This window comes from Lipomyces tetrasporus (assembly GCF_029532465.1).
Source record: "Lipomyces tetrasporus strain NRRL Y-64009 chromosome Unknown POJ06scaffold_1, whole genome shotgun sequence".
Classification (NCBI taxonomy): domain Eukaryota; kingdom Fungi; phylum Ascomycota; class Lipomycetes; order Lipomycetales; family Lipomycetaceae; genus Lipomyces; species Lipomyces tetrasporus.
Window position 1 is genome coordinate 337,792 of NW_026611596.1, and position 21,235 is coordinate 359,026.

General features: G+C 50.0%; 7 protein-coding genes across 7 annotated transcripts; 5 read left to right on the plus strand and 2 right to left on the minus strand.

The window, feature by feature from the left end:
• Positions 1 to 763: 763 nt before the first annotated feature.
• POJ06DRAFT_264336 (uncharacterized protein) lies at positions 764 to 1,592 on the plus strand (the record flags this gene model as incomplete). The annotated part of the gene is made up of 2 exons (XM_056188998.1): positions 764 to 946; positions 1,002 to 1,592. The coding sequence occupies 2 exons, from the start codon at positions 764 to 766 to the stop codon at positions 1,590 to 1,592; spliced, it is 774 nt and encodes a 257-aa protein (XP_056046961.1).
• A 302-nt stretch (positions 1,593 to 1,894) lies between these two features.
• Positions 1,895 to 4,235, minus strand: POJ06DRAFT_264337 (uncharacterized protein; the record flags this gene model as incomplete). The annotated part of the gene is made up of 2 exons (XM_056188999.1): positions 1,895 to 4,175; positions 4,231 to 4,235. The coding sequence occupies 2 exons, from the start codon at positions 4,233 to 4,235 to the stop codon at positions 1,895 to 1,897; spliced, it is 2,286 nt and encodes a 761-aa protein (XP_056046962.1).
• A 1,706-nt stretch (positions 4,236 to 5,941) lies between these two features.
• Positions 5,942 to 8,213, plus strand: POJ06DRAFT_279281 (glycoside hydrolase superfamily; the record flags this gene model as incomplete). Its single annotated transcript, XM_056189798.1, has 5 exons — positions 5,942 to 6,100; positions 6,155 to 6,254; positions 6,306 to 7,455; positions 7,509 to 7,555; positions 7,606 to 8,213. 5 exons carry the CDS (start codon positions 5,942 to 5,944, stop codon positions 8,211 to 8,213), a joined length of 2,064 nt encoding a protein of 687 aa, XP_056046963.1.
• Positions 8,214 to 9,188: 975 nt separating this feature from the next.
• POJ06DRAFT_242103 (uncharacterized protein) lies at positions 9,189 to 10,685 on the plus strand. The gene is made up of 3 exons (XM_056186194.1): positions 9,189 to 9,388; positions 9,443 to 9,655; positions 9,711 to 10,685. The coding sequence occupies exons 1-3, from the start codon at positions 9,347 to 9,349 to the stop codon at positions 10,554 to 10,556; spliced, it is 1,101 nt and encodes a 366-aa protein (XP_056046964.1). The 5' UTR covers positions 9,189 to 9,346; the 3' UTR covers positions 10,557 to 10,685.
• Positions 10,686 to 11,093: 408 nt separating this feature from the next.
• On the plus strand, positions 11,094 to 13,498 carry POJ06DRAFT_272236 (uncharacterized protein). Its single transcript, XM_056189555.1, has 4 exons — positions 11,094 to 11,314; positions 11,367 to 11,426; positions 11,485 to 11,568; positions 11,750 to 13,498. The coding sequence occupies exons 1-4, from the start codon at positions 11,276 to 11,278 to the stop codon at positions 13,427 to 13,429; spliced, it is 1,863 nt and encodes a 620-aa protein (XP_056046965.1). The 5' UTR covers positions 11,094 to 11,275; the 3' UTR covers positions 13,430 to 13,498.
• POJ06DRAFT_298015 (kinase-like domain-containing protein) lies at positions 13,499 to 16,529 on the minus strand. The gene is made up of 6 exons (XM_056190636.1): positions 16,131 to 16,529; positions 15,979 to 16,083; positions 15,487 to 15,923; positions 15,367 to 15,426; positions 15,219 to 15,313; positions 13,499 to 15,164 (listed from the first exon to the last, which is right to left on the minus strand). The coding sequence occupies exons 1-6, from the start codon at positions 16,404 to 16,406 to the stop codon at positions 13,747 to 13,749; spliced, it is 2,391 nt and encodes a 796-aa protein (XP_056046966.1). The 5' UTR covers positions 16,407 to 16,529; the 3' UTR covers positions 13,499 to 13,746.
• A 228-nt stretch (positions 16,530 to 16,757) lies between these two features.
• POJ06DRAFT_216952 (uncharacterized protein) lies at positions 16,758 to 21,228 on the plus strand. Its single transcript, XM_056185544.1, has 6 exons — positions 16,758 to 16,987; positions 17,051 to 17,112; positions 17,180 to 17,702; positions 17,752 to 18,133; positions 18,182 to 20,632; positions 20,691 to 21,228. Exons 1-6 carry the CDS (start codon positions 16,890 to 16,892, stop codon positions 21,060 to 21,062), a joined length of 3,888 nt encoding a protein of 1,295 aa, XP_056046967.1. The 5' UTR covers positions 16,758 to 16,889; the 3' UTR covers positions 21,063 to 21,228.
• The last annotated feature ends 7 nt before the right edge of the window (positions 21,229 to 21,235 follow it).

A 21,235-nucleotide genomic window follows, 5' to 3' on the forward strand; every position in this document is an offset into this window, starting at 1 on the left:
TTGAACGAGACTCCGTCATCTTCATACCGGCTATTCGCGCAATGCCATGGGGGCTACATTTTGGCGGGAATATCCCAACCGTGCAAGTCACTGGGTAAACTAGCGGGGTTGTTTTTGTCACCGAGTACAGCAAGCGAGTTTGGACATTTCTTCCCACCCGAACAGCGTCAGCTTTCGCAATGACGGGAATGCTTGAATCCCACCTTGATTCGATCTCCACCCACTGGCCAGCGGGAGGACCATTCGTACCGAGAATTAAGGTTGAGATATCCGTTACTTCATCCTTCTTCGGCAGATAGAGCGTCGCCGCAGTAGCGGCCGGCTTATAAACTCCTCCGATCAGTAGCGAACCTCCCATCCAGTATTGCCTCTCTCCCTTCATGAAAAACGCTGTCCAGACCACAAGGTCCGCTTCATATACCCATCCAATCGTTCTTGAGGCGGAGAGGCCGTCATATGGCTTTCAAGAGCAAGCGAGTAAATACACGGTATCAACTCATATCGTCACTTGATCGCGTCACATATAAATCGGGATAATATCAGGGTACAACCACAGTTCGATAACGCCTCCAATGTTGTTGTTCTCTTGTGGCGTCTTGTTGCAATTGATTGCGAAACGGGAGTAGCAAATGCTCAGTTGTACCCAGCGGAGAAGCTACTCTGGCGTTGGCTGTGAGCCTTCGAATCCACCAATATCATCTCAATTAGTCTGGGCCAGCAATTGGTGAAAATCAGTTACCCATATCTTACCTGCAATAAGCACATGCCCGCTGTGAGGGACAGCGCGTTTGAGCCTTTCATTCCTTCCCAACTGGTGGCGTTGTCCCCGCTCCAGGAGCTTGCCGCATATCTCATTGTCTCCGCACTCCTAGTCAAAACGAATGAGTCAGAATCGCGCAAATCCATCCTTCCAAGCGTGTCGTGGGAGGATTGTGCCATCAACTCAGTATGTTGAGCACGGCCCCACAGACCAATATTGTTTCTGGACTGAAGAACTGAAGGTCCTCTGGAGTACTTACATGCTCATTATCCAAATCGCAGCCAATTGTCGTTTGGTATCGGTACTCATTATTGCCCTTCCATATCGAGTCGATGCCGAGTGCTTTCAAACTTTTAACGCCTTCATACCACCATTGGAATCCTGCGGTGGACGTGAACTCCATATGGCTGCCTATGGTACTCTCGCCTACTCTAGCGCTCTAAAGCCGCTCTACCGCCGGGTTTTTCGAGCGTGGATCTGTGAAGGGCGCACAGGTATCCGCCAGTTTTTTATACTCAGGGGACTTTTGCAGCACGCAAAATTTCACGTTCGCAATCAGCCGGATGCCTCGGGAATGATATACGTCAATGAAGCGTTTATCATCGAGGAATCTGCGTCGATTCCAGGTGAGGACATGACGAATCTTTGGCGGCTTCTTCGCAGCTGCTTATCCAGAGTCGTGTTCGTCCGAATACGGTGCGCCGTGATCCTGTCTGTAAACCTTAAAATGGCCCCCGAGACCATCGATCTCCGAACCAATGGCGTTAGTCCCACGAGCCTGAGAAGCGAAGAATATTCCGACACAGCCTTCGGGAGTGGCATTGATGAGTAGATGGATATGCGTATAGAGCGGATCTGTCCGATACACTTAATACCCAAAGAATCGGTGGCCATGAGAATACAATGACGATTCGAAAGGTTTGCATGGTGTTTCTCGATAACGGTATCCCACAAATTACAAACATTCAGTCATGAAAGAGATAATTTCCAATCCATACGATTGATGACAAGTCGCCAACCAAAGGTACGGGCCACGCAGACATGCACATTCCTGTGCTCAGCCCCGTGTCGCCATCTCGATCGCTGAGAAACTATTCTTCTTTGTCTAGATTATACAGATACAGAATACTAAAATTACATAACCTTTTCCATCCGTCCAACCAATGCAACGCTCTCCTCATACTCGTGCCGCGTACCCCGCCATACTCGGCCAAGCAACTTCATGCATCGTATAGAAAAATCCAAGTCGGCCCTGTTCAACTCTTCGCCGGCGGCGCTGTCGTCGTCGCCATTGACCTCGTCTTCGTCCTTGACGACATTTGTCATGGTTTTGGTGCCGATGGCGACGGCCGAGTCGTTCTGGGCCAGGTCGCCGAGGATCAGTTTGATGCTCGGCAACTGGACGCCATCCAGGACAATATTGGACGCGATGATGGGCACGCACAGCGACAGCGAGAACCCCATCAACGGCCCCATTTTCAGCGACGCGGACTCCTCGCGCCCGCCGCGGCACTCGACTAATGCCTTGACCATGTCCACGATTTCAAACGTCGCGTGGGTTAGCGCGTTGAATGATGCCAGCACGGTTGGCGTTCTTGCCGCCGCCCGCACGCGGGATATCGGGTTTTCGCAGTACGTCGTGAGACCGTCGTACGGCGTCGGCTGCACGACGAAGATTAACCTGTCTCGGGCGCGGCCGCGATGGACCAGTAACAGGGTCGTGTACAAGATCTGATGGGTGAGAAAGATCGTCATGTGGATCCGCACGGGCCCGGTCCTGTACCCGTCGAGTTTTCTCAACAACATTCGCACTCTCCGATCGGTTTCCTCGACAAACGCGTCCTGCAAATCATGCATTCTGGCCACGGTGTCGGCCAGCAGCTTGACGGCCGCGAGCCGAAAACACGCCGAATTGAATCTCCATCTCTTTTTCTCGACCCCGAGCGCAGTCCGCTGCTTGTCGCAGACCTGGGCAGTGCTGCCCGAGAAAATTGTCTCCTCGAACTCGTCGTACATGAAATACCGCCCGTTCCAGTCGCGCAGACCGTCCGAGTACGTCGCATCACAGGAAGGCACGTGGGGGATGCCGCGGAACGGCGGGACGTCCTGCGGTATTGACCACACTGCCGCCGTGATCACCCGCTGTTCCCAGACCATGTAGTACGTCCGCCTAAACGACTCTCGCTCGAGCTCGCTAGGCAACAGCGCTGCGTGCGCATGGGCGGTCGGAACTGGGCCGGACGCGCCGGGCGACGGCCGGGCATGGATGTATCGTCCGTGAGCATCGGTCTCGGTGTCGATCAACTCCAAGCTATGGATTTCTATAATAGAGCTGGCGTAAGCTAGTAGATCTCTGGCCCGCGCTTTCTGCCCGTCGTAGGCGGCCGAAAATGCAAGCAGTAACGACGTCTTGAGCTTCATGATCGGATTCGTAATCTGCGCGGTCCACTTCTCCGACCGGGACACCCAGTACATCGGATCCATCAGATAGGGATGGATAGTGCCCACGCCGCCGGCGCCTGATGCGGCGTCGACCGACGCGAGTCGACAAGAAATGGCAAACATGGCCTGCAGCATCGCGGCGTCGGTTTCGAAGTTTATGGCGTACAGGAACTTGGACTTTGGGAGCATGAACGCAAATTGCGGATGGAAGCAGTCGTAGTAAACGTCGATCAAAAACATGATGAGCGGCACGGTAGGAAGGTCGAAGGGCTGCAGATCTGCGCCGTCGACACGGAACTGCGCGAGCGAGCGGCACGGCAGTGCAGGCGTGTGTTGTTGTTGTTGTTGTTCAGCCAGCGTCGTGTCGGCTGTGCTTGACACATTTGTATTCGCAGATCCCGACGAGTCGGACGAGATGACAGCCTGCATGGCGGTAGGAACGGACAACCGCGGCGAGGTCGAACTGGCAGTCGTTTCGTAGTCCCATTCGTCCTGGCGCAACTGCTGCTGACCACGAATGTCGTTAATCTGCTGCTGCAGCGACGCAAGCGTCTGCTGGATCGACTGCAATACACCGGGCAGAGACTTGTCTGCTGGGAGTCTCGACACCGCCGGAGAAGGGGGCGACTGTGGAGGGACCTGCGGGACGGATGACAGCGACGTCATTGGCGCGATTGCCGGCGTGGTCTGCACCGGCGGTACGCTCGGTCTCGACAGCGGACTCGTGTCCTTCTGGTCCGACATGAGGTGCTCTAGTGAGCCGTCACGATCACCGCGGTCATCAGTCGAAGGCGCACGACGACGACGTTTGCCGCCGCGGTGTGATGGAACGAAGATGCAGGCGACGCCGAGGGTCCGGCAATTGCGACAGTCTTGCACGCCCTCGCACTTGATCTTACGCTCACGGCAGGACAGACACGCTCTGCGGGACACTATGCGTACTTTGTGGTCGCGGGGAGTGATGGCGAGAGTGCTAGAGGGGCAGATTAGTGTGGTTGACACAGTCGGGGACGGCATGTTCGACTCACCTCATTAGGTACGGCAGTCGATGATAGTACTGCTGTGGACTTGCAGGAGAATAAAGGCTGCGAATAGATTTGGGAAGAGTTACATACAATGTAGATATAGGTGATATTGATAACGGGTTGCACGGGATATGAGCCGGGGAAACACCGACACCGGCCAGGACGGTGGCTAGAACCCGGTCAGTGCGTCAGCACATGCATTTGCAGCGCGGTGTAGAGCAGCAATGGCGGAGGTCCGAAGCGAGCAAGGCTTCTTTAATGGGCATGGTATAAAAATATTTTGTGTGGTATCTATCTCTGATTTAGGGTGGTGTGCATATTACGAAAACCGCATCGCCCGCGGGCAATCGGCGACTCAGGCTCGGCCAACGAGCGACATGCAAACAACCTGACTCAGCTAACTCCGTTCGCCGACCTAGCCCGGTCTGTGTCTGGCTCTGGTGGTGTATTACCTGTCAAACCTCGCTCTAGCGATAAACCTGGTGCCGTAATTCTAAACGTTGGTGAAAATTGCTCGGTATTACGATCAAAATTGATGCCCAGATTACTGACGATGCGCAATTACACCACACTCCAAGAGGGCACCGATTCGGCACTGCCAGTGCAGTCAGCATTGTAATCTGCAGTTGATCATATGTCTGCCTATTTTATTCTGGGGTTTACTTGCGACATATCACTCACGGCACGGCACTACGCATTAGAGGGTGCGCCTCAATTGCCACCAAAATAAAGGCGGCATATGGTCTGATGCGGGCTAGGGCCAAATTGGCGCCGGAGTCACCGGTGATTAGAGCGCTGCGGTGATTCCGAAGCCCGAAGGCCGGCCGCGACTTGGCGCACTCACCGTAATAATCCTGCTAAAATCGCACTCATCATAATACTGTAGAGTTGCGAGCGAGTTTCTGAGGTCGAAACTATGCGAGTTTCTGCGGAACTCCCGGCGTAAGAAAAGAGACTTGTGGTGGGCGAGCTATGGCTCGGACTTAACGGCTACAGTTCGGCCTTCGCAGAATATCACCAGCCGATCATATCACAATTGTGCCCGGCTAACGCAAATTATGCAACACAAAATTGATAATTAGTTATCCTATGATTTATTATTCTAGCGACCGAAGTTCGCTCTCAGTGTAATCACCCAGCTATTTCGTAGTTTTCCGTCAATTCAAACTGGTGACACATCCGCGACAGTCGAATGCTTGGTAGATGGACTGTCTGGGTGGAATGTAAATAATGTATATCATTATACCGAGCACGCGGTCTATCGTCTTTAAATAAGAAGCGTCTCTGGCTAGGTTTGCAGATCCGGAAGACGGAAGCAGATAACAAACCTCGTGCCTTACACGCCGCCTGGCACGTGCAACAACTCTTTTCCAGACAAATCTGCCATCGCGCGGGGTCGACCCACTCCAAATGTTGCCACCACTCCTAATCATTTAGACCGCCGGCTGGTGAGCAACCTCCTCCTAGGGCTTGTGGTGGAATAAATAGAATCAGGACGAAACTGGATTAAGCTTCCTGCCATGACATCACGCGGTCTCCGGGGCAATTGTTGAGCAGCTTGCTGCATGGAATAGAATCTCTTAACCACCCTCGATTCTTCCCACATCTTGTCTCCGGATATTACACTGCGACGATCAATAAATGTGAGTCATCGATAGTTCCGCTATGGAAATGGGTTTTGAATGCTAATAGTTCGGTAAAAATAGATCCCGTCATGACCACATCAAACCCAGAAGACGACGGCACTGGCATCTTGAGACTTGATCCGTGGTTGTCTCCTTTCAAATACGACCTTGTCAAGCGGCACAAGACTGCTGTCGACTGGATCGACCGATTAGAACGTGATGAAGGAGGCATTGTCCAGTTCTCTGAAGTAGGTTGGCCATTGCACTTGTTGGGTGTCATGCTAATGCATGATTTGTGATAGGGTTACAGTAAATTTGGATTGCATGTGTTGGACAATGGGGACATTGTGTATCGCGAGTGGGCACCGAATGCGGTTGATGCGTCTATTATCGGCGACTTTAGTGAGTTTGTGCCATTTGGTCCCGAGCCTGACAGGTTGCTGACCGAACTAGACAACTGGAATAGGGGCCAGCACAGAATGACAAAGGATGACTACGGTATATGGTCGATAACGCTGCCGTCGAACAACGGCGTGCCATTGATCCCGCACGATACAAAGATCAAGATCGCGCTGACGCTTCCGAACGGCGCTACCATCGACCGTTTGCCCGCCTGGATCAAACGCGTCACCCAGGACTTGTCCGTCTCACCGGTGTACGACGCTCGATTCTGGAATCCGCCGCAGCCGTACCAGTGGAAGCACGACAACGTCACGCGCGCGCAACGACACCCGTTGTCGGCAAAGATCTATGAAGCTCACGTCGGAATCTCGACGTCCGAGTTGCGGGTCGGGACCTATAACGAGTTCACTCGGGACACGCTGCCGCGGATTCATAAGCTCGGGTATAACGTTATCCAGCTGATGGCCATCATGGAGCACGCCTACTACGCATCATTCGGATACCAGGTGACGTCCTTCTTTGCGGTCTCATCCCGATACGGCACTCCGGAGGATCTCAAGCACCTTGTCGACGAAGCCCACAAACTCGGCATGACTGTCCTTCTCGACGTCGTGCACTCGCACGCATGCAAAAACGTCCTCGACGGCATTAACATGTTCGACGGCACAGACTACCAGTACTTCCACGGCGGTCCCAAAGGGTATCACTCGTTGTGGGATTCGCGCCTGTTCAACTACGGCAAATACGAAGTCCTGCGCTTCCTGCTGTCGAACCTCCGCTTCTACATTGACGAATACCACTTCGACGGCTTCCGGTTCGACGGCGTGACATCGATGCTGTACACCCACCACGGCATCGGGACTGGATTTTCAGGTGGTTATCACGAGTACTTTGGGGACGAAAAAGTCGATCCTGAAGCTATCAACTATCTTATCCTCGCAAACTACATGCTTCACAAACTAGACCCGAATATCATCACGATAGCAGAAGATGTATCGGGCATGCCCGGTCTGTGCGTGGCGATGGAACTCGGCGGCGTCGGGTTTGATTATCGTCTCGCGATGGCGATTCCGGACATGTGGATTAAGTTGCTCAAGGAAGTTAAAGACGATGACTGGGATATGGGCAAGATTGTGTATGAGCTTACAAATAGACGCTATAAAGAGAAGACGGTCGCATATGCCGAGTCTCATGACCAAGCGTGAGTATCGTCCGGGTTGTTGGTGAACAAAAATTAGCTAATGTTGGATACAGACTCGTCGGAGACAAGACACTCGCGTTCTGGTTGATGGACAAAGAAAGTATGTAGTTCGCTATTGTCCTGTCGCAGGATAAAACTAACAAAAAAAAGTGTATACGAACATGTCCGTCCTGTCCGAACTCACGCCAATTATCGACCGTGGCATGGCCCTCCACAAACTGATCCGTCTTATATCCCACACACTTGGCGGCGAAGCGTACCTCAATTTCGAAGGCAACGAGTTCGGACACCCCGAGTGGCTCGATTTCCCTCGAGAAGGCAACGGGAATAGCTTTTGGTATGCGAGAAGGCAGTGGAATGTTCTTGACGATCATTTATTGCGATACAAGTTTCTGAATGAATTCGATTCCGCCATGCAGCACACGGAAGAGACGTACGGGTGGTTGCGATCAGATCCGGCCTATGTGTCGCTTAAACACGAGGGCGACAAGATGATTGTGTTTGAACGCGGCGGGCTGCTGTTCATATTCAACCTTCACCCGACACAGTCGTACGCCGATTACCGTGTTGGTGTGCAAGTTCCGGGCCAATACCAAATTGTGTTGGATTCGGACGAAGACAAGTTCGGCGGACACGCGCGGATCGACCACGACAAGAGCAAGTTCTTTACGACACCGTTTGCGTGGAATGGACGAGATAATTTCATTCAGGTGTACATTCCGAGTCGTGTGGCGTTGGTATTGGCCAAGGTTGATTAAACCCAGTGCTGTAGAGGTTGAGCATGTATGCTAAAGTTTTCATTTTTGTTTGGCGGTGCTATATTTTTTTTTTTTTGGCAGAAACACATTGGCTTGAAATAAGACGTTTATTTAAAAATCATCCATCGCGATTGGCAATAATAAGATCCAAGACCATACGCAAAGAGCACCATCAACTTGGCCCACGCATCCCTCCCCGTCCAATTCTCCCGGGCCGGGTACCCAAGCCCGGCACCGCAACCCACGACGACGGCACCAGCATCGACAGCATTGTTACGGTTTGTAAATCTCGCTGAGGACAGCCGGCATGCATTCGTACCCCACGTCAGCACGCTCAAGTACACTTGGCACGACCTGCATCTAGGAATGAATTGTGTAATAACAACTTGCAGCCGATTGCGCTACCCGTCATGCTGGCGCTTGTTGGATATATTCCAATGCTGCCGTCAACGACGACGTGCCGGTGGTGGTGGTGGCGGCGGCGGCGGCTGATCGGGTAAACATTCGGGATCCAGGCAGCCCCGCAAAACGAGTTGCCGGGGTCAAATGTCAGATGCAGCTCGATGCAGTGCTTCCAGAAGCGATGTCGAGGACAGTTGACTCGAAGTTCATGGTCACTTTGCATGCGATGTCAAGAGTAGAGAGATTAAGGCAATTAGCGGGTAATTATTTTGTTAACGGGTTTTAAGCGAGATTCAGGGGTAAATTTGAATCAAGGGAAGGTTTCGTGTACTCAGGGTACGGAGACGGTTCCGGCGAACATTAGTGATCAGCAACATGTGCAAAAGATCGGGGCGAATTGAAATCGATGTCCGGATTACTAAAGCTGGCCAAGTTTAGTGTTCTGGAGTTAACATCAATCTGCCTGCCAGATGAAAACCGGGGAAGTAGGTACAGCGGTTACAGCGGTTCGGCGTTTATCTACAACCTTATCGCCGGAGCGGGGCAGACAGTGCCGGTCTGCCAGAGTCAAGGGGGCTGTATATTTGCATCTCGCACTCATCTGCACCGAGTTGCGCTACGAAACGCTATAGACGTCCGAATCCACTCGTTCAGCTATTCAGCCCTTCACGCAAGGGTTACATAGACCATATTATCGATATATTAGATTGTTTAGACTAGACCGAACAAAAATGGTGTACACAGCGCGCTGGGGTATAGTGGCAACCGGATCGGTAACTACTCTCACCGCCACCATCAAACGCAATCGCTAACGCCAACTCGTCCAGATTTCCGAACACTTCTTCATCGATCTTCTAGTCGATCCCACCACTCGTGGAGTGATCGACGTGGTACACAAACCGGTCGCCGTGGCCTCCCGGTCCGTCGCCAAGGCCGAGAAATTCATCTCTGATTTCGGCAACGGCGTGCAGGGAGTTAAAGCATATGGCTCGTACGCGGACTTATTCGCTGATCCTGATGTCGACGTCGTGTACATCGGGGTATGTATTTCTCGTCGTGTAGGTTGAACATCGGACCTGGGCTTACCTCTACTAGACACCACATAGCTCGCACTATGAAGTTTCGTTGCAGGCGCTGAAAGCCGGCAAACACGTCCTCTGCGAAAAGGCGTTCACGATCAACGCAGCACAAGCCCGTCATCTCGCCGACTACGCTAAATCCCACAATCTCTTCCTCATGGAAGCCGTCTGGACCCGCTTTTTCCCCTTGGCGCTTGAGTTCCAAAAGCTTCTGCACGAGGACAAAGTTATTGGCGCAATCCGTCGCGTGACGACTGACCTGGCCCATAAGTTCGTGCCCGATGTCGATAGTCGGTTATATAATCCGCTGCTGGGCGGCGGCGCCCTGTTGGATGTTGGTGTGTATGCAATGACGTGGATTCAAATGATCTGCTACCAACACCCCGACAACAAGAAGTCTCGCCCGTCTATTATTAATTCAACGGTTTTGAAGACACCGTTGACAGGGGTCGATGAGAGTACCGTCATCACGATGGTGTGGGACAAGCCGCACATCATTAGCACGGCGACTTGCTCGATCGCCGTGAACTCGCCAGAAGAATGTTTGGTTCGAGTACAAGGCGATCTAGGAGAAATTGTCGTGCCAATTTCGACGGCAAGACCGACCGAGTTTATCGTGAAGATTAATGCTACTGCGGAAGGAGAGCTGGACGACGTCCAGACTCACAAGTTTCCGATTCCAGGTCCGACAGGTTTATTCTGGGAAGCAGATGCGGTTGCCCGGGATATCCGCGACGGCAAGATCGTGGATGATATTTATCCAGTTGAGGAGTCGGTCTTTGTCATGGAGGTGTTTGATGAGGTGCGTAGGCAGAATGACTTTGTCTATCCCGCTGCGATTGAGTTTGTCGAAAAAGAGTAGTCTGTCTGCACTCGATTTTTTGGTGTATCGGACGAATTTTGAAGAACGGAAACATAAATGGACGAAATCTTATCGACAGTAGGTTTAACAAAATATTCGGGACCGCCTTCTTCCCATGTTCATACTTTGTCTTGTGCAGACCCCCATCTAAAATTCCCCACATCAATTTACCCTATTTTGCCGCGAAAAGCCGGATAACTCAGGGGGCTCCTGTCTGGATACAGCCGGAGAACCAGCGCTGGTCCTGAACAGGCAATATTTCCGCACAATGAGAGTGTCGTGATTGGTCGGTTAGCAAGATTCTGTCATGGAGCCTTTGTAGATTGGTCAGCACATTTGGCAAAGCTGGTTCAGCTGCTAAATTCGCTGCATAAGGCTTCGCGAGGCGTACAGTCGAGGTTGGTGGGGCGATATTGCCGGGTGCCGGGCATGAACTGCTGCTATTTTTAATACCTGTTATCATCGTCAACGACAGCTTCTACGATATTGACAGTTATCTGATATGTATTTGAAATACGATTTATGCGTGAATTGTCAAACCATACTAAACGCTGCTTAGCGAGCCTCGTGAAGCTTATATTTATGAGTGACGGGTACACTAGGGATAGGGTGTATTTCTGTCTCTCACCCATCTCTCAAGTCCTGTTAGTCTAAACATTACCACAGCCGATCCGGATTTATAGAGCACACACAGCCTCGAGAGCGCCCGATTTTTTCTCATGTCTAGTATCCAGACCGTTCTGCTTGAAGGTCCAATTGTAAGTACTCCTCTAGGTTTGTGGTCTAGGCACACGGACTGACAATAGACAGGATTTCGTTGGACAGCAATTAGCCGATTCGATTACATTCTACCTCGTGTCGATTGCTGGTGTAAGTGGGGGCGCGCGCCGGCTTAGACGGAACTCAAATCGACTGATGTCTTTCACAGGCTATTGCTTTTCTCGTCGGAATCATTGCCGGTGACATTTCGCTGACCGCCTATACTGGTGCTCTGCTGTTCTCTGCTGGATTCGTAGTTGTTGTCTTTCCGTGGCCATTTTATAATCGACATCCCCTGAAGTGGTTGCCTCCTACGACACAGAATTAGTCCAAATTGCTATAGTTGTCAGAGCTGTAATATGAGGGATGATTTGTTTTTGGTACGGTATATACGTGATTTATTTGTGTCTCTCTTGTTGACACGCCGCCGTTAGGGCTTCGATCTCTCGACCCAGCAGATCAAGGTCATTGCAATCAACTCCAAACTCGAGCCAGTTCTGCAGGCAAATGTCGAGTTCGATGTCGATACACCCGAATACCAGACCCGCAAAGGCGTCTACACAAACCCCGACTTGAACGAGGTTTATGCTCCGGTTGCGATGTGGATCAAGGCATTCGATATCCTACTAGGCAAGATGCAGGATGCCGGCTTGGATTTTGCCAAAGTCAAAAGTATTTCTGGTGCCGGACAGCAACACGGCTCCGTGTTCTGGTCTGCGGACGCGGAACGATTGTTAGCGTCATTGAATCCCGATCTGCCTCTGGAGCCCCAGTTGAGTCCAAAAGCATTTTCCCACGACATGAGTCCGAATTGGCAAGACCACAGTACTGCCGCCGAATGCGACGATATCGAGCAGGAGATCGGTGGTGCTGATGTTGTTGCTCAAATCACGGGATCGAAGACCCATCATAGGTTCACCGGACCACAAATAATGCGGGTTCGACATCGACATCCCGAAAGATATCAGAGAACCGCTCGGATATCGCTGGTTTCGAGTTTCTTTGCGTCACTACTGCTTGGTGCTATTGCTCCTCTCGATGTCAGTGACGTATGTGGAATGAATCTCTGGGATATTCCCAATGAGCGGTTTGACGACAAGATCATTGAGTTTGTTGCTGGAGGCGGTCAGGCCGAGAAGAACAAGCTTCTGCAAAAACTTGGTCCCGTCGAGCCCGACGGAGGGAAAACGTTGGGTTATATTAGTGACTATTATGTTAGGCGATACGGGTTTTCTAAAGACTGCGCTATTACCCCCATAACCGGGGACAATCCAGCAACCATTCTCGCCCTCCCTCTCAGACCGCTTGATGTCATTGTCTCTCTGGGCACATCTACGACTCTACTTGTGTCCACACCTGTCTACAAGACTTCGCCGTCCTATCACATGTTCTCTCATCCCACCAGCAAGGGGCTTTACATGGGTATGCTGTGCTACTGCAATGGCTCTCTTGCACGCGAGAAGGTTCGAGACGAAATTAACAGCATCAAACCACCCTCTGATGTAAGTGACGTCTGGTCTTCTTTCAACGAAGCTGCTCAGTCGGTGCCTCCTCTTGGATCAACGGCGGAGGGAAAGAACAAGCTCGGCATCTACTTCCCCCTTCCGGAGATCGTTCCAGACTGTAAGGCCGGCACCTGGCGCTTCATGTCCGACGAGACTGGCTTGCGCGAAGCACGCGATGACTGGGATGTTCCACTTGCAGATGCGCGCGCCATCCTGGAAAGTCAGAATTTGAGTATGCGATTACGTGCCGGTCCATTGCTGTCATCAAACGGTCAACCTAGACGTGTGTACGTTGTCGGTGGCGGATCGCGAAATCCTGCGATATGCCAGGTCACGGGCGAAGTTCTCGGTCCTAGCGAGGGCGTGTATCGCCTCGAGCTGAGCAATGCTTGTGCGTTGGGATCGGCCTACAAGGCGCTGTGGGCGGTTCAGAGGAAGGTTATAAAGGAAGGCGTATATGAAAGCTTTGAGGATTTTCTGAGTCAGCGGTGGGATGAGAAAACTATGATTAATAGTGTTGATGAGGGCTATAGAAAGGGCGTGTGGGAGAAATATGGCGCGGCTCTGGCGGCGTTCGATGCGGCCGAAAAGTTTGCTGCTAATTCTTAGGGTCCTAGATAGTGTAGTATGCCTGTACCTACTTTGTTTCGTCATCAATTGACCATTAACAACATGAAACTGCATGGATAAACACTTTTATTACGGCAAGAATATGTACCGAGACCCGTTCTGGGATATTGACAATCTTGTAACTTAACTGAACAAAAACCACATCCAGACAACATGCATGACGCCAACCATAAACCTATGCAACATAAAATAACATGAAACTTGTAGTCATAAGCTCCTCGACGGATCAATACGAATTTAACTCCAGGGGTAAAAATACAAAATAATGCAATGTCCTAATCATCACCATGGTGGATTTAGACCTTGGATTGAGCTCCCGAGACACGTGTATACCATCCTACTAATGTAATCCGAATGAACTCCAGGCGTTGCAGTAGGTTATCATCATCGTGTGATGTGCCTCCGGACATTTGCTCGAGCTTGCTTAGTTTCTTCGCGCGATGCACCATCTGCGTGAGCGGCAATTCAGTCGAATTCCTGGCACCATCAACGTATTTGGCCCGTCGACCGGCATCGCCAATGACGATTTTGTGATGATCGTTAAAGTTAAACTGGATCTCGCCCGTGCTCAGTCTAAACATGATCGCTTGTTTGGTTCGAAGATAATCCGTCATGTACACCAGCTTCCCGTCGTTGCTTGTGTCTTGATGGTCTAATGCTCTTTCGGGAATATACAAGTGTTCCATCATATACTCTCGAAAATGCTTCACCAAGTACAATTTCTTTGTCAAAAACTGAGGTGCTTCGTCTAGCGTATAGGTAGCCTGCCCCGCCCATGGTTTATTCGAGTCAGTAATGTAATCAAAATTTCTAACGTTGGCAGACAAGACGACCGATGTTGTATCGTTGAAATATACACCGGAACACCCGTCTGCAAGTTGATATCCCATGCCGTATTTATTTGAGTAGTCCACCCATTGACTAACGAAGCCGCGAATAGTTTTGTGGGTACTGGCCTCGATTACGCCACTACCGGCAAGTCCACGCCCGATGTTCTCAATTGTTTCTCGAAGCAGATAAACTTCCTCCTTCGGAGACACTTCGGTGCAAGACCGATGGGACAGTCCAAACGCCACAACATTCCTGTCCAGTGGTCGTAGAGGATGCTTGCTCGGACTCTCCTTGATTTTCGACACCATGGCCGTGAGCTTGCGGGTGACAGCTTGCTTGGGGGGTTCTGTCTGGTCTTTCTCACCTATTCGTCGCGCTCTTCCGAGAACAGGATAGTTATTACTGGAGGATGGCAGTGGCGGAGCAACAGGCTTATTAATTGGAAGATCGGCCAGCGGTTTAGACCGCGACGAGCGAAGAGTCATCTTGCCAGTTTTTTGTTCATATTCGTTGGCCACATTAGACACAAGTTGTCTGATGTTCGTCGCAGATACCTTTGGTGATAAGCACTCTGGCAAGATCTTTGCCGTTTTCCTCGGTCGTACATCCGTGTCTGAAGTGGGTGCAGGAATTGCGGGATCAGCGGCATCGACGTTAAGAAGAGAGATAGGGCTACCCGCACCCTTCGAAACAAGACCACCATCGCCCGAGCCAGGACCAATACCGGCAGCAGCGGCAAGTTTGAGGTAGTTACGTCTTGACAGCGAAGGAGTGAGATTTTTCCAATGTGGAACTCCTTCAAGGCAAGTAGATGGTAGATGAGACGGCATCTCTCCATGAAAGAAAGGGTGATCTGCAATTTGGTCGAGCGAGGGCCGAGCATCTAAAACAAATTAGCAAAAACCAGTCGTTGAACAGCTTTGTATAGAACGCATACTTGGATCCTTGTTGAGTAAAGATTGTATGAGGTCCTTGGCCTCCGGTGAAATCTTGATCTCAGCCGGAAATTCATATTCAATAGCCTTGATTTTCCTTGAAACCATGTCAGCATCTACCTAATACGCTTGTCTATTTTCTACACGCACTTGTAGATCAGGTTGACCTCCTTGGATTGAAATGGTGGCTTTCCAATCAGCATGGCATATCTAGTTCCCTTCGTCAGCGTTTAAGGTGGGAGAAGTATTCCAGACGTCGCAACCGCTTACAATATAATGCCGACGGACCAAAGGTCGACCTCAAAGCTGTGCCCATCTTCCTTTCCAAACAAAACTTCGGGAGCAATGTAATTGGGAGTCCCGCAAATAGTTTTCTTCCGATCCGTATCTGACAGCAAAAGTGCAGCCAGTCCAAAGTCACCAATCTTAATATTCATGCCATGATCAAGAAAGATATTCCCGAGTTTTAGATCTCGATGAATAACTCGTCGCCCATGCATGTATTTGACGGCCCCCAGGATCTGGATAAGAAAATATCGCACTTCCTGCTCCGTGAATCGCTTCCTTCGTCGATGCATATCCATAAGAGTTTTGTTTGAACATACTTCTAGAAGGATGTAGACATTGACGTCGTCCTCGAAGCACTCCACAAACTTCACAATGTTGGGATGATCCATGCTTTGGTGAACCTTGATCTCTCCCAGAAGCTGATTTAACGCATTAGAAATGTCACTTCCCTGAATTCGTCGCTCAAATACTAACCTTTGCTCTGGTCTTGGCGGAAGTCAGAGAGGCCTTCGCGATTGTCTTTGCGGCGTACACATTTCCATTCTCATCCTGAATTTGAAAGCACCGAGCAAATCCACCCTATATTTAATTAGCTTCGTTCACTAATTACTAATAGGGAAGCACACCTCTCCTAGAAATATACCGCGGTGGAATTGGGCGCCAGTGTTCTTGCTTCGAATAGTTGTTGGTGGTGTCTTGCAAAGAGAAGATGGCTTTTCCTTTGGCTTTGCAGCCTTCTGCTTGGGCTCCTCTTGATGTTGTTCTTTGGGCTTTGACGCCAATTCGCATTCCTGTGGGACGTGGGGCACTACTGACATGGCTCGGCCAGATTTATAAGCGTTATTCTCATAGAATTCCGTGAGGAGCAATGCCTGTGCAGTGGGCTGCTGCGAGAGAGCCATTCATAAGCCTTTATCCACGGCTCACAAATTAATTGCCGAATACGCTGTCGCACGCAGATACAGACCTGAAACAAAATATTAGGCTGCGTCACGAGAGACAGGTGTAAGAATCGTGGTCGTTCGTATGTCGTGCGGCTAGTTGGAATCCAAAGTCACTCGGCACCGGATTCGGCTCATATGTTTACGATAGAAATAGGGTCCGTTGCTATGGCAACAGCGCCGCACTTGTCCCAAAGTCAATGCGGCGTATTCGTCACTAGCGGTGAGAGAGGTGTGCAAAAAGCCGTGCACCAAACGGGATCTTGCTAACTTCAATCTTGAGCCGGCCTTCGAGCACTCAATTCGAATGATCCTCCTCCCTACAATTCGACTCTCTGCATTATCAACCAACAAAGCAGCTAAAAGTAGCCCGCTCTTGTGAAATCGTTTCTAGCGTATTGTGGCTTTTTGGCCGTAATTTAAGGAATACATTTTGTAGCCGTGATGGCTGGTCAAGAACCGTGGCATCCATCCGGACAGGAAAACGCGCAAGGACTGCCTCAGTCTCTCCCTCCGCCATCCCACGCGCGACAGCCTTTCCAGTATGTTTAGATACCATGAGTCTAGTCTTTGGGGTGCGACATAACTAACCCTTTGTTTTCCAGATCGCAGCAAGCGGGACACCCCGTACTGCCTCCGCCGTCTGCATTGGGCTCTGGCGGAAACAGTAAGTGTCCTTGTCGTACATGTGATGTTACTGGGGACCTGAAGTTAACGGAAAATGTTTCCATCAGGGAATCAAGGATACTATCCTTCTCTTCCGTCCATCTCCGGTTTGGCAAGTTCTGGTCCACAGCATTCCGGGTATAATTTGCCGTCAATGTCTACTACGCCGTCGCCGCAGATAAATCATCCCAGTCAGTCGCCCTCAATGACGCAGACACCGCTGCCGTCACTTTCTTCCTCTGTAGTGGCCCAACAACAACCTATGATGGCTTCTCCGCCGTCTACGAATGCTCCGGTTCCGACGGCTCAGCAACAGCAGCCTCCAGTTCAACCTCAGCAGCTGTCGGGGCCGTCGCCAATCTCGCAGCATCAAGCTGCAGCAGCATTGCCAATACCTCAGGGACCTCCTGCTGCCCAGAATCCTTTGTCGACCGTATCCGCTAGCTCTACTGCTCAACAGATAGCCGCCTACCGCCCATTGAATGTTAAGGACGCGCTCTCCTACCTTGACCAAGTCAAGGTGCAGTTCCAGAACCAACCAGATGTTTACAACCGGTTTTTGGATATTATGAAAGATTTCAAGAGTCAGAGGTAGGTTGAAGCTATTGCTGATCGTGGACTCGGTTAACATACGATGTAGCATTGACACGCCTGGTGTGATTGACCGAGTTTCTACCTTGTTTAGCGGACACCCAAACTTAATCCAAGGATTCAATACGTTTTTACCACCCGGATACCGAATTGAGTGTTCTTCTGACCCTAGCGATCCTAATCCTATCAGGGTGACGACTCCTATGGGCACAACCACCCGGCCAGACGGTCAACTCCCGTCGTACGATCAGAGTAGGTCCTGGCAGAGCGAATCGTATCTGTACGGTGCGGAATCACATGCGACCAACAATTCGATGTCTCAGTTGCAGGCTGTTGCCAACGGCTCCCGCCAGGCATCACAGTCTGAGCAGAAGCGCCTGGGAGGCCCGGTTGAGTTTAATCATGCTATTAGCTATGTCAACAAGATCAAGGTATTTTTCTTGGCTTTAGTTAAGAAGACAATTGTTAATACAGTCTAGAATCGCTTTGCTTCTCAGCCCGACATCTACAAGAATTTCTTAGAGATCCTGCAGACGTACCAGCGCGAACAAAAGCCCATCGCCGATGTTTATGCACAAGTCACCATGCTTTTCAGAGATGCACCTGATTTGCTTGACGATTTCAAGCAATTCTTGCCGGAGGCTGCACACCAGCGATCGGTCTCGTCTCCAGACAGTGGTGTGTACCAGCCTGTTACTCGTCTTCCGCCAGTGGGCAACTTTGCGCCGCCTAGTGTTCCAAAGGAAAAGAAAAAGCGAAGCGCGCAATCAGCCATAACTGATGCTGGCCAAGTTCCGATGAGTGCATCAGCGCAGAGTGTTCTTAATATTGATATTCCGGCGCAAGCCTCTAACTTGCGAAGCACTGGTGGCAAGAAGGTTAAACTTACCCCTAAGCCTGACGCCCATGCTATCAGTCCGACACTTACCCCGATGATCCCTGAACCCTTACCCCCTCCAGATCGACAGAATCCAACAGCTGAAGAGCTCGCATTCTTTGATCGAGTCAAGAAATTTATCGGAAATAAGCAGACTTACAACGAGTTCCTAAAGCTATTGAACTTGTTCTCGCAGGACATCATTGACAAAAACTTGTTGGTTGAGAAGGCGGAGGCCTTCATCGGAGGAAATAAGGATTTGATCGAGTGGTTCAAGCGATGCGTTAACTATGACGGTGGAACTCTTAGTATTGAAAATATCCCTTACAAGAAACATCAGCTTGAACTGTCGCTTTGCAAGTCATACGGTCCTAGTTACAGATTACTCCCTAAATCAGAGACGCACCAGCCATGCTCGGGTCGGGATGAGATGTGTTGGGAAGTTTTGAATGACGAATGGGTAAGTCATCCTACCTGGGCTTCCGAGGACTCTGGTTTCGTTGCGCACAGAAAGAATCAGTTTGAGGAAGTCCTGCATCGGATCGAAGAGGAACGCCACGAATACGATCACAACGTCGAGGGTAATCTTCGAACGGTCCAGATTCTCGAGCCAATTGCAAATAGAGTTGCCAATATGACTCCTGAGGAGAAAGCTGAGTTTAAACTTACGCCTGGATTGGGGCACTCCTCTAAGTCTATTTATCAGCGAATTGTCAAGAAGGTGTATGATAGGGAGCGCGGACAAGAAGTGATTGATGCTCTTCATGAGAATCCTGCAGTCGCTGTTCCGATAGTTTTGAAGCGTTTGAAACAGAAGGATGAAGAGTGGAAGAGGGCTCAACGTGAGTGGAACAAAGTCTGGCGAGAAACTGAGGCGAGAGTGTTCTACAAGTCGCTGGACCATCAGGGTTTGACGTTTAAGCAAGCGGACAAGAAGACACTTACGACAAAGTTCTTGGTTAACGAAATTGATATGATTAAGAAGGAGCAGTTGAACAAGAGACTAAATCCATTAACACCAGGCCCGAAGTATCAGATGCAATGCGTCTTTGAGAACTCCGAAACCATTAACGACGTTATCCGGCTAGTTAATTGTCATCTGGAGCACTCCACTACATTTTCTAGCAATGATCGGGAGAAGATGGATGGTTTTGTTAAGGCATTTATCCCCCTCTTCTTCGGCATTCACATTCCTGAGTCTGTTGAGGAGACTCCGGATGAGAGTCAAACGAATTCGGCGGATGAGGACACCGATGGATCAACCTTATCATTTAAGCGTTCACGACCTATAAGAGACGGCGACCTCTTACGTGACGTTCTTAAGAAGAGTCGGCACGGGAGGTCTAAACCCAACAAGGACGAGGATAATAGCCGAGAACCGACTCCAGAAGTTTCCGCTGATGCTACTCCTTATCCAGAGGTTCCTGATGAGTTGCAAATTCCGGAAGCTGCTGAAAAGGCACAGATTTGGATACAGCATGTGACTAAAGAGCAAAATGGGGATGGCTTGGATGCTCCTAACCCCGACGGCAAACGGGCAAAGTTCAATCTTTTTGCAAACACGACCATATACTGCTTTTTTAGGCTATTCCATATTCTCTATCAAAGGCTAGAAGAAGTCAAGAACCTCGAGTCTGAAGTGTCTATGGATATTTCATCGCGGAAGTCTGTGGAATTTGCCCAGGAGCTCGGAATTGTTTCTACCAAGATCCAGGATATGGGCCTAGGCTTCAGCGGCGGGAACTGCTATGGCCAGCTTTTGGATCTGTGTGAGAAACTTATTGAAGGAGATCTTGAGCATCAGTGGTTTGAGGAGTCATTGCGACAGGCATATCGTAATCGGGCTTTCCGAATATATACCGTGGACAAGGTTGTGCAGGCCATTGCTAAGCATGTCCACACTATCATTTCTGACGCCAGGTGTTCCGAGATAATAATGTTGTATGATAAGGATCGTCATTTGCCCAAGACCGTTCCGCGGGAGCAAATTGTGTACAGACTTCAGGTGCAAACGATTTTAGGTGCTGACGAGAATATCTTCCGATTAGAGCTGGTATGTCTACGCGTTAATACTCATTGTTGGGTTCTATCGATACTGATATTTTGTGTAGAATGAGGCTACCTCAGCACTCTCCATTCAGCTTATAGACCAAGATGATCTTACCCTTAATGATGCTGCATCTGCAGATGAGAAGTGGAAGTATTATCTTACGTCGTACGTGATGTCGGCACCCACGGAGGGCGTCCCAGTCAGCAAAGTTCGCATGCCATTTTTGCGTCGACATATTCCGCAAGAAGACGTGGAAGGCGATGACAACTCTGAAGCCGGATCAAAGCCGAATACCTATTCGAAGAGTGGCTTGCGCGTGCGCATATGTATGAACACCTATAAAATGTTCTTTGAAGAGAATTCTGAAGACGTGTTTGTACGTCTGGGACTAAAGTCGTACAAAAAGTTGCCTTGGAAGATCGATAATATATAAATGGTATATAATCTGTGAGTACGGAGTACGTGTTTGAATAGTTTTCCTTGTATTGTACTTTTAGATGCCGTTTATGTTCAATATAATTTAAGGTTATGTTATCGAGGGATCTGAATTTTTTAAATATTACGATCTTTATCTTTTGTCGAGCGTAATGAAATTTGATGAGGTTT

Bases quoted from the DNA above. Each gene is read 5' to 3' on its own strand.
- POJ06DRAFT_242103 (XM_056186194.1), top strand. From the start codon at position 9,347: ATGGTGTACACAGCGCGCTGGGGTATAGTGGCAACCGGATCG. The intron at 9,389-9,442 runs GTAACTACTCTC...CAACTCGTCCAG, and splicing joins GTATAGTGGCAACCGGATCG to ATTTCCGAACACTTCTTCAT. The intron at 9,656-9,710 runs GTATGTATTTCT...TACCTCTACTAG, and splicing joins TCGACGTCGTGTACATCGGG to ACACCACATAGCTCGCACTA.
- POJ06DRAFT_216952 (XM_056185544.1), top strand. From the start codon at position 16,890: ATGGCTGGTCAAGAACCGTGGCATCCATCCGGACAGGAAAACGCGCAA. The intron at 18,134-18,181 runs GTATTTTTCTTG...AATACAGTCTAG, and splicing joins GCTATGTCAACAAGATCAAG to AATCGCTTTGCTTCTCAGCC. The intron at 20,633-20,690 runs GTATGTCTACGC...TATTTTGTGTAG, and splicing joins ATATCTTCCGATTAGAGCTG to AATGAGGCTACCTCAGCACT.
- POJ06DRAFT_272236 (XM_056189555.1), top strand. From the start codon at position 11,276: ATGTCTAGTATCCAGACCGTTCTGCTTGAAGGTCCAATT. The intron at 11,315-11,366 runs GTAAGTACTCCT...GACAATAGACAG, and splicing joins TTCTGCTTGAAGGTCCAATT to GATTTCGTTGGACAGCAATT. The intron at 11,427-11,484 runs GTAAGTGGGGGC...TGTCTTTCACAG, and splicing joins ACCTCGTGTCGATTGCTGGT to GCTATTGCTTTTCTCGTCGG.
- POJ06DRAFT_298015 (XM_056190636.1), bottom strand. From the start codon at position 16,406: ATGGCTCTCTCGCAGCAGCCCACTGCACAGGCATTGCTCCTCACGGAA. The intron at 16,084-16,130 runs GTGTGCTTCCCT...AATTAAATATAG, and splicing joins GCGGTATATTTCTAGGAGAG to GGTGGATTTGCTCGGTGCTT. The intron at 15,924-15,978 runs GTTAGTATTTGA...GCGTTAAATCAG, and splicing joins CCGCCAAGACCAGAGCAAAG to CTTCTGGGAGAGATCAAGGT.